The sequence below is a fragment of the Nannobrachium achirus genome (genome assembly GCF_963921795.1).
Source record: "Nannobrachium achirus genome assembly, chromosome: 16".
Lineage (NCBI taxonomy): Eukaryota > Metazoa > Chordata > Actinopteri > Myctophiformes > Myctophidae > Nannobrachium > Nannobrachium achirus.
Window position 1 is genome coordinate 35,050,712 of NC_137823.1, and position 14,781 is coordinate 35,065,492.

At 44.1% G+C, this 14,781-nt stretch overlaps 1 protein-coding gene across 1 annotated transcript in view; it reads left to right on the forward strand.

Annotated features, from left to right (window-relative positions):
• The window catches only part of atad2b (ATPase family AAA domain containing 2B), a gene marked incomplete at its 5' end in the record, with an annotated part of 135,538 nt that overhangs the window by 60,412 nt on the left and 60,345 nt on the right, over window positions 1-14,781 (forward strand). Inside the window, 2 exons of the mRNA XM_080744574.1 lie at window positions 1,397-1,519; window positions 9,308-9,436. Of these exons, the coding sequence (XP_080600700.1) occupies window positions 1,397-1,519; window positions 9,308-9,436 (252 nt within the window). The remainder of the gene's footprint in view (window positions 1-1,396; window positions 1,520-9,307; window positions 9,437-14,781) is intronic.

Genomic DNA, 14,781 nt, shown 5'->3' on the forward strand with positions numbered 1-14,781 from the left:
AAGTCCACCTGTGTCTTGAGAATAGGGGTGTGTGTGTATTTGGTGAAGTCCACCTGTGTCTTGAGAATAGGGGTGTGTGTGTGTGTGTGTATTTGGTGAAGTCCACCTGTGTCTTGAGAATAGGTGAAGGGATGGTATCATGAGACCTTCTTGTGTTCTTCCTCGTAACAATTACCCACAAAGACAGCTCTATCCTTTTCATCCAAACAGTGAGAAAACGCAGTAATCCCCTTTCTCACACTTAACAGTGGAATGAGGTGAAGTTGTTTGTTTCCTAAAGCCTTCCTCCTCCTTGTTTATTCTATCTTTCTCCCACAACCGTGACGGAGCTTTAGTAACCCATCACCAGTGGCCTCGGTTCTACAGATCGAACAATGTGAATGTGAACTGCGTGTGAACCGTGTGTTAATGCAGTGCAAGCTAGGGGCTGAAAAAGATCCTACTGTTCTGACTTTAGGGATACTTGGAGGGTATGTTAGGATTTGAATGCGGGAAAGCGTGGACCGCTGTGCTACAAGTTACCGCGTGGTTCTTCAGATCATAAAGATTTATTGAAATGATCACTGGAAAAAGATGAATGGTGAATCTACTGGGGCATCCTGGTGATTCACACAGTAATCCGACAACATAACCCCAAAAGCAATGGGTGGAGAGTTTTTAACCACTAAATATCACCTACAGTATTTTGTCATTTGTACTTCTAATGTAAAGCCAATCTAAAAGGTCACTGCGTGTCACATTGAAACACGTTGTGAACTTGAAGATTTGTTATAATAATGACATGCCAGAAGAATAAGAATACCAGGTTGAAAGTGGTTAAACACTTAAGTTCTGTCGCTTCTTCTTTATTTTGGTTAGGTGAGGTCAGTGTAGATGGACAGGATCCCAAGGTTAGAGAGAGAGAGGAGAGAGAAGAGATAAGACAGGGTTTGGAACTCGGGTCCTCATGCTCACAAGGAACATATGGTCTGTGCACTAATTGGCTGAGCCGCCAGCACCCCAGCTGACTGAGGAAGATGCACTCCGTGTTGAAATGTCAGTCAGTGTTGTTTGTAACAATAAATATTGCTAAATTGGCTGTGTGCTCACTGCAGTAATCTTCTCCATCAGATATAGCTTAGTCCAGTTCCTTAGAGACACCGCAGTCATGATGCGTCGTGGGTTCGATACCCTGGCTTGGGACCTGTGTAATATGGCATCCACTCTCTCCACTCCCATGTCCTCTGTTTGAATACAAATTTAATTTTAATTTAATAAAAGAAAAGGAAGAAGACAGTGACATAATTCCAGTATATATAGCATAGTATACACTATCTACTCATACACATACCGCTGAAGGACACATACAGTATGTTTGCTACATGGTTCAGTCTCTCTCTTTGTCCTATGATTCCAGACAAGGTGATCAGACACCGGGCGTGCAGCCTGAAGGACACGGCCCACGCCATGTTTGCCTCCGAACTCGACCCCGAGTTTGACCGCATGTGTGAGGAGATCAAAGAGGCACGCAGGAAGAGGGGTAAGGAATGCACATGACACTGCAGGTTGAATTGAACACATAAAAAACATAATGGTACAAATATGGGTTAAATAGTAGTATTTCTCCCTTGGTTTATTGCTTTGGGTGTCTGGATGGTGTGATGGACACGGTTGCAGGACAAGTTAACTAAATAACATTAAAAAGTGTTAGGAAATGTAAATCTAATGTTCCGCTTATATTTTGTTTTCTATATTTACTGTAAGAACCCCGCCCTTTTGAAGCCAAGAGCAGAGGAGAGAAACATTGCAGCTGACAGCAGTAGAAACTCTGGGATTAAACTGGTGCACATAAATTAGACAATTAACATAAATACACATTTCGATTCTTTAATTACAGTGAATGGTGTCTAGACTCTGACGCAGACGCTGCTGCTATACAGTATATGAAAAGTGCCCTTTAATAGCTTCTGTAGTTATTGGGCACAATAGGAATATGCTAAATTAATGAATACACAAATTATTTACCTATACAATTGTACCCACGGGCTACTGATCATGAGCTTTGAGAACGTGCACAAATCTTTCTCTGCGTCTGTGCAATAATACAAATAAAAGGCTAGCTACCCTATCATGCACCCAAAAAAACAAAAGGCTAGTGATGAACCAGCTACATTTGAGTGCCACTAGGCTTGACTGGATGATGGACTGCATGCACTGTTCTTTTTTCCCCCTTTCCTTGCTCCTCTCTGACAGCAGCTTAATGCCAGCCTTTTTGCTTGGCATTGTTACAGAGCTGAAATGAAATGAAAAACCAAGTGTGAAGACGAGTCTGACCATGTGAGACCAGTAATACGGCATTGACAGAATCATTTGTTTATTTTAAATTATAAAGCGCTTTAGAGAACGTTGGCATGTCCCTGTAGTGAGTTTAACGTCAATCATTCGCAGCTTCCTCTTCTCGGTCTCAGAAAGCCTTTCATAGATCACAGAATCCATTTTTTTCCCCTCCTTCCCTTTGCATAATGTTTTTCAAGAAGCCGAGGATGTATGATGAAAACAGAAACTTTTCATTTATGAAGGAAAACAAACTTTTGCTGTGGTGCCCAAAAGGACTTAATGAGGAGGACGTTATTTTTTCTTTCTTTTTTCTTCTTTTTTTTTTTTTTAAAGCTGTGGAAGTAAATGGAGCCTAAGGCACCATCCTCCCAGACAGCCCCTTCTGTTCTTGTTGTCTGGCTGTTGCTCTGCAGCTGTAGGCTCAGCAAACAGCCCAGAGCGGCATGAGGTGGACCCTCAGAGTCGATGGGGATGTGGGACATCCTTGCACTCGCTCCGCTGACGCAACACGGCACAGCGGCTTGCACACAGCCAGGCCGCTGCACCCCGTTGCATCAGCGGACTCTTCCTTTAAGTGCCGGGGCTTTATGTATGCAGTCAAACGCGTATAATCATTTGCAAACACCCGCGTGGCAATGTGAGACGACAGATAAATGAACATGCCTCCTCCCTTGGTCAAATAGTGTGACACGGCATTTACACTTAATGAGGCTCCTTATGAAACATGTAAGCCCATGTGGTAAGTAGAGTCATTATGTAGGAGCACGCATACATGTATAGTAAGGGCCTTGTCATTACCGTCTTCCCGGGGAGCTGGCTGCTTGGCCATGTCAGTGTGTTTGAGTGTACATGTGTTTACCATATTACGTAAGAGGCAGGTAAAATGCACTCCCACACATGCATGTAATGTGTACGTTATTAGTGCACTGCAGTGTTACCGGAGGCGTGAACTGCCCTAGTCTCCATCACAGTGAATGTCATGAATCATAATGACTTTTGCCATGGTACATGTACAGGAATTTCTTTTGGCGATAGACAGTGGTCTGACACTACTTGGGATTAGATCTTGTTAAGATTCACCCTACAGTACATGCAAAGTACAAGGAAAACCTCTGAATTAGAAGTACTTTATACATACATTATTTCACTTGATATTATGCATTAAAGGGATAGTTCACCCCCAAAATGACAGGGTTTTCGCGATTATTCACCCCGTGGAGACTCTTTGGCCCATTTTCCACCGGGGTTGAACAGATTCAGTTCTTTTTTCCAGCATAACATTGAACCAGTTCAGAGTGTTTCCCCTGGAAACCAGTAAGACGCCTAAGGGCGAAAAGCGCCATCTGTCTTGGCCATCTGTCTTGGCCATATATGGATTATGTTAGTGTTCTTCTCCTAACAGGGCATCATCTAGGATACAATCCCTTTTATGCCCATACATTACAATTTAGAACGGAACCAGTTCTAGAACCAAAGTTCTTTAGGTGGAAAAGGGGCCTTTGTATCTCCATAGGGAACCACTGCTGCATTATTGGCTTAGGAATAGGGATGTTCCTAGCGACTAATTTCACTGACGTGTACACGACAAATTTGAAACCGAATATTCGACTATTCGATTTTTTTTTGTTTTTTACCCAGAAAATAGCCAAAACTGAGCACACTTCGATCTATTAGGACAAATCTCATTTGAAAAAAGTATCAAGAGTATATAAAAGCCTTTTAACTCATTTAGTGCCTATCCCGAACAAGTTCGGCTTTTCTTCGGCAAAATACATTTTTTTCCAGCGCTTTCCAACGAGCCATTTTAGATGGTCCGACGATTTATTCCATTGAAAATGGTTTAAAATAAAGTTTAGACCCCCCCCAATGTTCAATGAATGTTCACTGTCGGCGGCGCGACGTATTCCAGTGTGCCTATCCCGAACTAGTCCGGCTTTTTTAATAAAATGAATAAAATAATCCAAGGCCGCACCAAGCCTGGCTCTAAATTTAAAATCTAGGCCGCCGACCGAAAGCCCTTTCCACTGGCCCGTAATCGGGTAACGCCGCCGCATCGTGCCGTCGAATCCAATACAAACTCACATTTTTGAAGCCCTTTTTCTCTGAACTGTGTTCTCTGTGGAAGCTGGAAGGTTTTATTTACAGCTAAATCGCCGGAAATCAGGCTTCTAAATTGTGATAGCTTATAGCAATCCTGTTGCTATTTTCATCAGGGTCTTTTGTGTCTCATGCACAAACATGTACACGTGGGTCCCTGTATGTTACTACTACGCTCGTGTATGAGAGAGACGCTGGCCACTCAACAGACCTTGGGCGCCCCCAAGTGGCCCGGCACTGGAAGCGTTAAAATGTTATATCCACAAGTTTCCAACATCCCATGGTGCATTGCGCAGAAATTGGACGGAGCTTCCGGCGCCGCAGCCGAGTGTGATCTACAAGCTCACAACGGCTGCATCTGTGACGTGACGTGAGCTTGTATGTCTGCTGTTAACCGGAAGTGTGGTGCAGTGTGGTGCAAAACATTCTCCAGTAAATTCCCGCGGAAAGAGGTGGATAATATTGAAATCTTGCTCAAATTAATCAATTACATCATTGCGCAAATCTAGGTCAGATCAATAATTAGCGCATCAGTTGCAGCTGCTACAACAGCTGACGTCTGACTGGAGTCGCTATACTAACTGAGCAACTGCTTTCTTCAAAGTTAGCTACATATGGTATTCCATTCTCAGCCAATGTATGATTAAGCATTCTCCTTGGCTTGTTCTCACCTCAAAATATGGATTAATTCATGGACCGGATCACAGATGCAGCGTGCAGGGTATCCTACTCGAGGTAACGAGTGATTCACATCCAGTATCTTTAAGATACACTTCACTTCGCCATTAATTTACTCGCGCAACTTTTCAGAGTTATGAAGACACCAGGCAGCAGACAGCCTGCCTGGTGTGTGTCTGCGTGCAGCCATGCACACTCACTGCAGGTCACTGCGACCACTGACCACAGCGCGCAACAGTCAGACTGTGACACAGACAGTCATGCTCCACAAATCAACCAAGGGAATGCTTAATTTGCTTGTTAAAAAGTAACATTTTATTAAGACAAGACAGTAATATGTGCACAGAATTTAAATGTTTAATAAAGTTAATATCTCAATAATTAAAAATATATTTAATAGAATCGAATTGTATTTTCAAAACGAATAGTGGTTTACAAACCGTTTAGTCGAATAACCGAATACACGCGCACATCCCTACTTAGGAATGTGACTAAAATAGAGCTCGTTCTCGGCAAAAAAGGTGGGGGGGGGTGAGATGACGTTTTTATGAAAGTGGGGGTGTCACAATGAATGGTCGTGACACCCCTGGACAGGACACCTTACTCCCTCGGAAGCCCGCGCATCCGGTCTCCCTCCTTATTTGATGATTTCTGCCTGGCCGCCCCATTACAGCTTATTTGTTGCGCTTTCACTCCATGCTTGATGATTTCCACCTGTCCGGCTCATTACCGCCTTCTTGTTTCACTTTCCTCCCAGAAGAAGGGTAGTTTCTTCGTGTAGTTTCTTTGTGGAGGAGGATTCATACCCGGCCGCCCCGTGCTAGATCGGAGGAAGGAACCACACCCTCAACTTTCCACTCCGGCCTCCCCGTGCCAGCCAACTTTCCACTCCGGCTGCCCGCTACCCTTTCTTCATTTTACCTTTACCCCTTTTTCCCTTATCTTTTTTCTTTTCTTCTTTTTTTGTACTTTATTCCATCTTTCTTCTTCCATCTTCATTCGCTGCCCCCAGATTTCCTCTGGAAATATGTAACGTATCCTGGGCGTTTCCAGCGGGTTCAACGACGCTTAAACTGGGCAGAGGTCCACGCTCCCGTTGTTGTCGTTTCACTGCCCTTCAGTCGGCTCCCTTTCTCGTTGGCTCGGTTTCTTCTTTATTAACCGAGTGATCGGCAAGCCGTGCAAGGCGCGCAGATGAACTCTGGAGGCATTGCGGACACTTCATCTTCATGTCACACTGTATTGAAAAATGATGTCTCCCACATTTGAAACATCTGCAACCTTCTTTGATCCACTTTCGTTTCTGATCTACAGACAGCGTCATAAATGTATTGCTGTCGTCAAGAGTATGTTGATCATGGTCGCAATACTGTCCATGTCGTTGTGTGGATCTGGCGGCCCGCTCAGAATCGGTGCTGGATTCACCTGAGTCAATACCATATCTCTGGTGTTTCAACCTATGCGCCAGCGCCTGTTTCAAATGTCGAGAATCCCGTAGATGATTCTGTGCCCTTGATCTCTCTCGCACAAGTCTCGGCCTGGTGCCCTGAGCTGCTGCCTGATTGGCACAAGCATGCCTATTTTGGGCCTCAACAGAACGTTGGGCCCTAACCTGCTCAAGCACCTCTGATTCCTGGCACTGTTGTACCCATTCTTGACTCTGATGCTTGGTTTTCCTGAGGGCTTTGGGCATTGCTCTGCAATCCCTCTTCTGACACCATGAAATAGAGCTCGTTCACTGGGCTAACCGACGGAACCTCTGACGCTTCCAATGCCTTGCCCGGTCTAACCCTTTGGGTATCTGTCTCTATCGAGGGCCGTCGAGAGTGCTGCCAATAGATTAGTTCTTAGTCCAAGAGTCAGCTAGCTTCTCCCTGATATGACCGGGATGCTGGCTTATATAAGGTTACTGATGCTGTCCATGCCCGGTTGCCATCGTTGCCATCAGGCTGTTCCGGAGGAAATCGGCGCAAGCAAACAGATGGTCAAAACGGGTCCTACAGCGATCTCCATATATGGGCATAAAATGGACGTAGACAGACAGATATCTCCATACAGTATATGGGCATAAATGGACACACGCAAACAGATGGTCAAAACGGATCCTATGACAACAGGTATAATGGGGTTTGCATTAAAGGGCAGGGCATTCATTCCCTATTTACATTGTTCCCGAGTTGGCCAGGTCGCCGACTAGACGCTCAGGCGGCCGAGCTTCTAGTGCTCCTAATGTTGGTAAAGTACATAAAACATAGATTCATCCCACTCCAGCTTTGATTGAAAAATACAGTAATTAATTATTTTGCTGGTCTTACTCAGGGGAAAAAAAATTAAGACCAGAATTTGTTTTTTTTTATTTGGTCGTTTAGAATCTAGAAATCAAACTCATTCAGAATGTATGTGAGTATAACCCTCACTTGCATGTTTTAAAATCATCTGGATTTTACACATGTTTTTCATGAACAAGAGAGTTCACTTACTACCTTTTTGACCATCCATACACAGTTTGTCTTCACCTGCAACTTGTTGCATTTCACATTCGCTAAAACATTAACATTTGACTGCATCAGAACCACACACAGTACATCTAAAAATATATTTTGTTAAAACACTAAACAGATTTTATTAACATTCAACCCTCATTAATAAGGCATTTGGTTAAAAAAAGATTTCCTATGCACTCCCACCAGTATCCCCCCTTGACTCCACATATACATAAACATTACTGTGGCACCAGGGGTGCTATACAAGAGTGCTGCTTTTTGACACTGTGGTGCCCTTGTTCCAGGGCAGTCCACTCCCCTTGTTTTTGAAGCGGTGAAAGCCGCTTCCAAGGAGTGGCTTTGTGTGTCCCGTTCATGTCCATATATGGTCATTCCAGTCCAGAATGAACAGGTTTTATCTGTCCCGTACATGTGTGTCCCGTTCATGTCCATATATGGTCATTCCAGTCCAGAATGAACAGGTTTTATCTTTTTTTTTTACTGCATTTAGAGATGATTGCAAACCAGGTAGACCGCATAGACTCCAGTGGGATATTACAAATTAATGTCATTTTTTGAGCATCTCTCATTTCAAGACAAAGGATACAAGATTCAATCGTATTGAAACCAGTGCTACAAATAGTTCCAGAGACAGGGGTTTTAACCCTTCCCCTTCTTTATCGTTGTGGCTCTAGTCTCCCAGTGCTTTTTTAGCACACTCATATCCGAGAGAGGTGGGATTTTTACTGGCCTTTGAACTCGTATACCACTGGGTCGCTCTTCCTTCAACTAATTAGAGCAGTGGAAGCCTGTGTTCTAATGGATTTAAATCTCTTCAAATACGCAGCAAAATATTGGGGTTATTATTTGTTTTGCGTTTCTTTCCCTCTTTTGTCTTGCTGGTAAAACGCACAGGCCCCTACATCAGTGCCAGAACGGAATTCACCTGCACAAGTTGAGCGATACAGTATTGCAACCATAAACATTTCATCTTCTACTGTCGGGGAGCTGCTGTAAAGCCTTCAGTTAGTCCCCGCACTGCATGAGAGCTTGTTGCGTCAGCAGCAGCAAAAAGAAAACACTTCAAATCCATAGGTAGTTGCCTCTGCAAGCAGTGCAGTAGCTGTTATACTCAAGTCAAAAGGCTTAAACATACGTGTAATTTGAAAGAAATCTCCTTCAAGAGTTGGTGCTGGTGTGCTCACAGCAGCACCACCGTGTTATCAACTCTAAAGCACGCAGACACTCTCAGCCATTGAGTCTCAGACACGAGGACACTAAGACATTACATACTGCTTTAACAAAACAAGCGCTTGAATTCTGCAAGGTCCTCGCTGGCAGATGGTGAATAATAATAGCCTTGAAATGCGCTATACAAATAAACTGGCCTTGCCTTGTATTCCTGCATTAATATTTCTTTTTTATTTGTGTTTACTGTCGTCCCAGCACCACCACCACCACTGTGTCTCCCCACTCTCTTGGCCATCCCTGTTTGTCTACTTATACATTTGCATCCTATTATGTCTGCTGGGTTTGTCTGGTCTTGTTTTGATGTTTGGTGCATTGCACGCACACAAACACACACAACAGCCTCTCTTAGTGTGGTTTTACACAGACAGTTTCATATTAAGAATCTATTTGATAAGGTGTTTTTAGATACATTCTTGCCCTCATAGTGTGAGACACACACAGCAGTGTGTTATTTGGTAACTGAATCTCTGTGGCGTCGGCAGATCTCCAGACGCCGGCTCAGCCCATCGCAGCTCCAGGCGCCGTGGCAACCAGGAAGCAGCCCGCCGTGGCAGAGGAGCAGGCGGGGAGCAGCACTCAGGGCGAGTCTTCTGACAAACACTGCAGCAGTAGTGAGTGCACTCACACACACACACACACACGCACGCACGCACACACACACACACGTGTGTATGTGCGCATGTGCACTACACGTACACATGATATCGTACACAGTGCATCTCATCCTGCACACATGCATTTGCACACACACGCACACCACACACACACTCCATACACAAATCACACATATATCAATTACTATGGTTGGAAATCACCAGGAACCTCACGATTAGATTTCAACAAGATCCTTTGATATTTTGCGATTCATTGCAAAAAAAAAAGAAAAAAAGAAAAAGAAAACATATATATATATATATATATATATATATATATATATATATATATATAAAATCAATTGCATATTTGTTGACTGCCATAAAAAGTTGCAGTCTTTCAAAAAACTAGCCATAATATAAATATATATATATATACGTATGTATAATGCATCAAAGAATCAATACAGAATACAGATTGTGTCAAAAAGAATTGCGATCTTGTACTGAATACATTTCCCTCACCCCGCCCCTGTGCATGCACACACACACAGCCCATCATGCTGTATTTCATACATAGATGCCATAGTCAACTAGGTCACTGTCAATTACTAGCAGCAGTGAGTCCAAACCACCAAGGCAGGCAATAGAAACCACTTCACTGTAACAGATGATTGTAGATTTTGGCGTTTGCCCGTTCCATCTCACTTTTGGTGTGGAAGTGGCCCATAGGGATGAGGATCTGCCAGGAGATGAACGTAGATTTTCCCACTTTTGAACACCACTAATGCATGAACACACACAGACACACAAACACACACACACACACACACACACACACACACACACACACACACACACACACACACACACACACACACACACACACACACACACACACACACACAGCAGATAACAAATGTCTTGCCTAATTTGTTTCTCTCTGCATCTCGTTGAGCAAGTAATGCAGATCTTATGCACTGCTGATGTTTAGATTTATGGGGAAAAAGAAAATGCCCTGAAAATGCAACCATTTATTCAAGAAGAAGGAGGGAGGAATCAAGCCCTCTATCCCAGCAAGTGTTTTTCAAAACGCCGTTTGACATTTTGTGTGCACAAGATGGAAATGAGTTTGCTTTAAAATGGAAATGCCGTTCTCAGAGTCGGCCTTATTTAGACAGCTGCCCAAAGGAGCCTGACTTCACAGTATTTAGAGCAGGCCACCTTAAGCTGATTAAAGGTTGCCGTCCCCCTCCCCTGTGAGCCTCACTCTCTTTTCGCTTACCTCTTCTCTTGTGCTCGCTGTGTTTGTCTCTGCGCCAAACAGCTGCAGTATATTACAGAAACATAACCAGATGTATGCGATGCCCACACAGCCATTGGCACACACACACACACACACACACACACACACACACACACACACACACACACACACACACACACACGCACACGTCTCTCAGCAGTGGAGACGCGACGCAGTGGGCAGCCTCATTAGAGAGGCCGGTCTCTCCTCCCCGCTCGCAGCGTGATCAAGCCACGCAGCGGCTCTACCATACCACCTACGGCAAGCGACAGGTGGACAGGGGAAGAGAGGGGGCGGGGGGACAAACGAGGTCATTACCTGAACGAGACATGTGTAAGCAGGTTGTGTGTGTGTGTGTAACCAGAGCGGTCCCCCCGAAGCTTCCACCTGGACAACGTGGAGTGGAAGGAGGATGGCAGCTACACTCAGACACAGCTCAGAATGAAGCATGGATGACTTCAACATCCTAACACAGGGGTCTTCAACGTTTTGTCAGGCTTAGCTGAGAGAGAGATGAAGCAGGGATCCCTAACTAAATATTGAATACAATTGTGTTCCATTTCATTTCGTTACTCATTATATTTTCTATTAACACTTGGGATGCCAAAAACGTCCAGGAACGGGATAAGAATTAACGCAGTGCAGCGCCACCGCCCTGTTATCACGTCCGGGAACGTGTTGGCTAGTTACCTTGGTAACCATCTAAACAGGTGCTGCGGTGGCCGCTGGTCAGCGAAAGAAAACACAAAAACGTCATATCCCATGATGCATCTCGAAAGCCGTGCCCTGCCGGTTCCACTTCCTCATTCACATCCACACCTCTTATCTGGGTTTGGTAAAATGGCTTTTTCCTCCCTTTGTTTTCCCACATCGTTCGTTTGCTCAAGACGGCGCCATGTTCTTTGGAATATATCTGACTCATGGATAGCCGAGGTTGTATTTTTTCTTCTCTGTGTGAAAGACAAGACCTTGAACGGCTGTGAACGGGGGCCGCCGCGTGCACAACGTGTGCACGGTGCCACCGAAAATCTGGTAAAAACTATAGGAAAGATACATGGCAGTTAATCTACAATCAACACTGAAACTGTAAGTGAACTTGACCTTTGGCTCTGTACTTGGTCTGCTCTTTTTTCCACTCTACAACAAGCCTCTTCACAATCTAATGGAAATAGACGATCTAAGTTGTGAGCTCATAGATTGTCTTTTTTTGTCGAATTTTACCCCCACAATAGGGATGCTAGGGTTCAAGTCCTTATCACACAAAGATCTGGTGGCCCCCTGTCATAAATCTGAGGACCCCTTAAGGCTGTTGAAGACCCCTGTACATTACAGCAGAGAAACTGAATGATGTACTCTTGTATACAATCACATTTCGAGATTAGTATTTTTTAAAGACCTAGCCTTTAAACGGTGAGAAGAACCATAATGGCGGTCTAGCATGTTTAACCCATTGACCACAACTCAAGGTATACTTTTCAAAGCATAATGTACTGTAGTTTATTTGATTTTGAAGGAATGTTGTGAAAAAGCGAATATGTACAGAATATTTTATTTTTATTGATCAATATATTTAGTTCCGTTATTACTCCTAGATAAACTCTAAATCAGTTAATCAAGACGGTATTCAACATTTTCATAGATATTTTAGGCAGTAGGCAGCCCTATACTGTAGCTTGGCCCTGTGTGAAGTGTGCTTGTTTTGCAGTGCAATACCATTGTCCAACACAGAGTGGCGCTTGCCTCTCATGAGAGCAACCCTAATAGGCCCCCTACTGTGTGAGTAAACCATTTTCTCCTCCTAGGGAGGAGGCACCTCCTTGAGAGATGAGAGTCTCTGTCGGCTGCCATAAATAATGTAAGATACTGGTTACGTCTGAGTCTCTGGCTCACCACTATTTATCTTGCTGGTCCAGGCCGAGAAAAAGCACTTCTGTGGTCGGAAGGGGATCTTCTGGCTTTATGCCACACTTTGTCCCATCTTAATACAATCCCAGGAACTGTGTTGGGGCTCAGAATGATAGACAGGCACAGAGCTAAGGCTTAATGCTGTCATTTTTTTAAAACCTTGCTACTTGAGGCTCTGTGGTGTTAGTCACAACCACCAGCAAAAGACTCATTTGACCTATGTTTGACCGTCACACATTTTATGACTGCATCAATAATTATGTGTATTTCATCAGTAGGAGTTGCACCCATCACTGCCAAAACCGAGGGACACTTTGCAACAATACAACTATTATGCCTCATTCACACTACAGATATATAGTTGAACGTTTTGCTTGGTAATTCAATGTAATCTCAATGGAAACCAGCTTTAAAGATGCAGGAGATGCTCCAAACAAAGCTTTGAAAGCTTTAAAGCTGGTTTCCATTGAGATTACATTGAATTACCAAGCTAAACGTTCAACTATATATCTGTAGTGTGAATGAGGCATTAGGCTTCTCACATTTTGCTTCAAATACAGCGTAATCTGAAGATTAAGACCTTTTCATCTGTACACCGGCAGGTTGTTTGAAGCCAGAGCCCACTGTTAAAATCACACCCAGTGTGAAGTGAGTGGTGACTTTGAGCAATGTTGAACAATATGAATTCTTCTGTTTTCCATCAACTAGCCCTTACCCGTTCAAAGATATGAGCTCCAAAATGATGTGCAGTGTGTGGGTTATGGGATGTGCACTGTGCATACAGTATATGAGGGATGGAAAGTAACTTGAACTGGTGCTTGCATGATAATATGTAGGAGCATCAATGTAAGAAATACCCGTTTCGTTTAATGGCTACCCCCCCCAGCCCGCCCCCCCCCAACCCGCCTGCCTGCACACACACACACACACACACACACACACACACACACACACACACACACACACACAGAGAGAGAGCTGGTTAAACATGTTGCCTCATGCTAGATGCAGAATAGATGTGCCTCATGCTAGATGCAGAATAGATAGTAGATACACCATAAAAATGCTAATATACAGTATACGATTTGTGAAAGTGACAAACGGGCTTCACAGTTATGTCAGGTGTGTTCATATGCTAATGGTGATGCGATTTCAGATCAATTGCTCCAGCCACTGAGGAGAAACGCTGTTTCAGACAGACAGACGGACGGACGGACGGACGGACGGACGGACGGACGGACGGACGGACGGACGGACGGACGGACGGACGGACGGACGGACGGACGGACGGACGGACGGACGGACGTCAGTCAGTCAGTCAGTCAGTCAGTCAGTCAGTCAGTCAGTCAGTCAGTCAGTCAGTCAGTCAGTCAGTCAGTCAGTCAGACATTCGCAAAATTATAGTATAGATGTCAAGGCTGCTCAACAATGCCTCTTGGTCACCCTGTGGTATTGCAGCTATACTCATACCTACACACTCAGTCAAGCATTGGAGCGCTGAGGCACCGCTCAAAAATGTAACTACTCATAAAACTGAAAAAAAGAACTCTTTAACCACTTTTAACCTGGTGTCCCTAATTTGGGGCATGTTATTACCCACGAAAACCTTAACGAATACTAAAATAAAAAAGTCTAAATTGTCATGTCTACAAGCTTGTGAGTTCGTAGATTGGCTATTTCTGCTATTTGTCGTATGACGAAGTATATCAGGCTTAAGTGGTAAGTTGAACACCACTTTTACACACACACACACACACACACACACACACACACACACACGTGTTGGTTACTGTGACACTGAACAGTAAGACTATATTCTGCCATTATCCACAGTCTTTATCTGGCGGAGCAAAGTGTCACAGATGCGGTCCACTAATTCAGACTCTCAGGGAGAGCCGTTATCGGGCCCCTCCAGAGTCCTAATTAATTAGACTAACTCTGTTAAATTCATTTGTGACATCAGCAACCACTTCTCACCTGGAGCACCACAGCGAGGCAAACTATGTAGGTCCAATTAGCCTAATTGATCACATAGTCAATTAAGTGTTGAGATATGACGCAGCCTTGCATGGCCAAGGAGCACTGTGTGTTGACCTGCTGATGTGTGTACAGTGCGTTAGCGGTGCGGTGAACCCGGCGGATGAACTTCCAC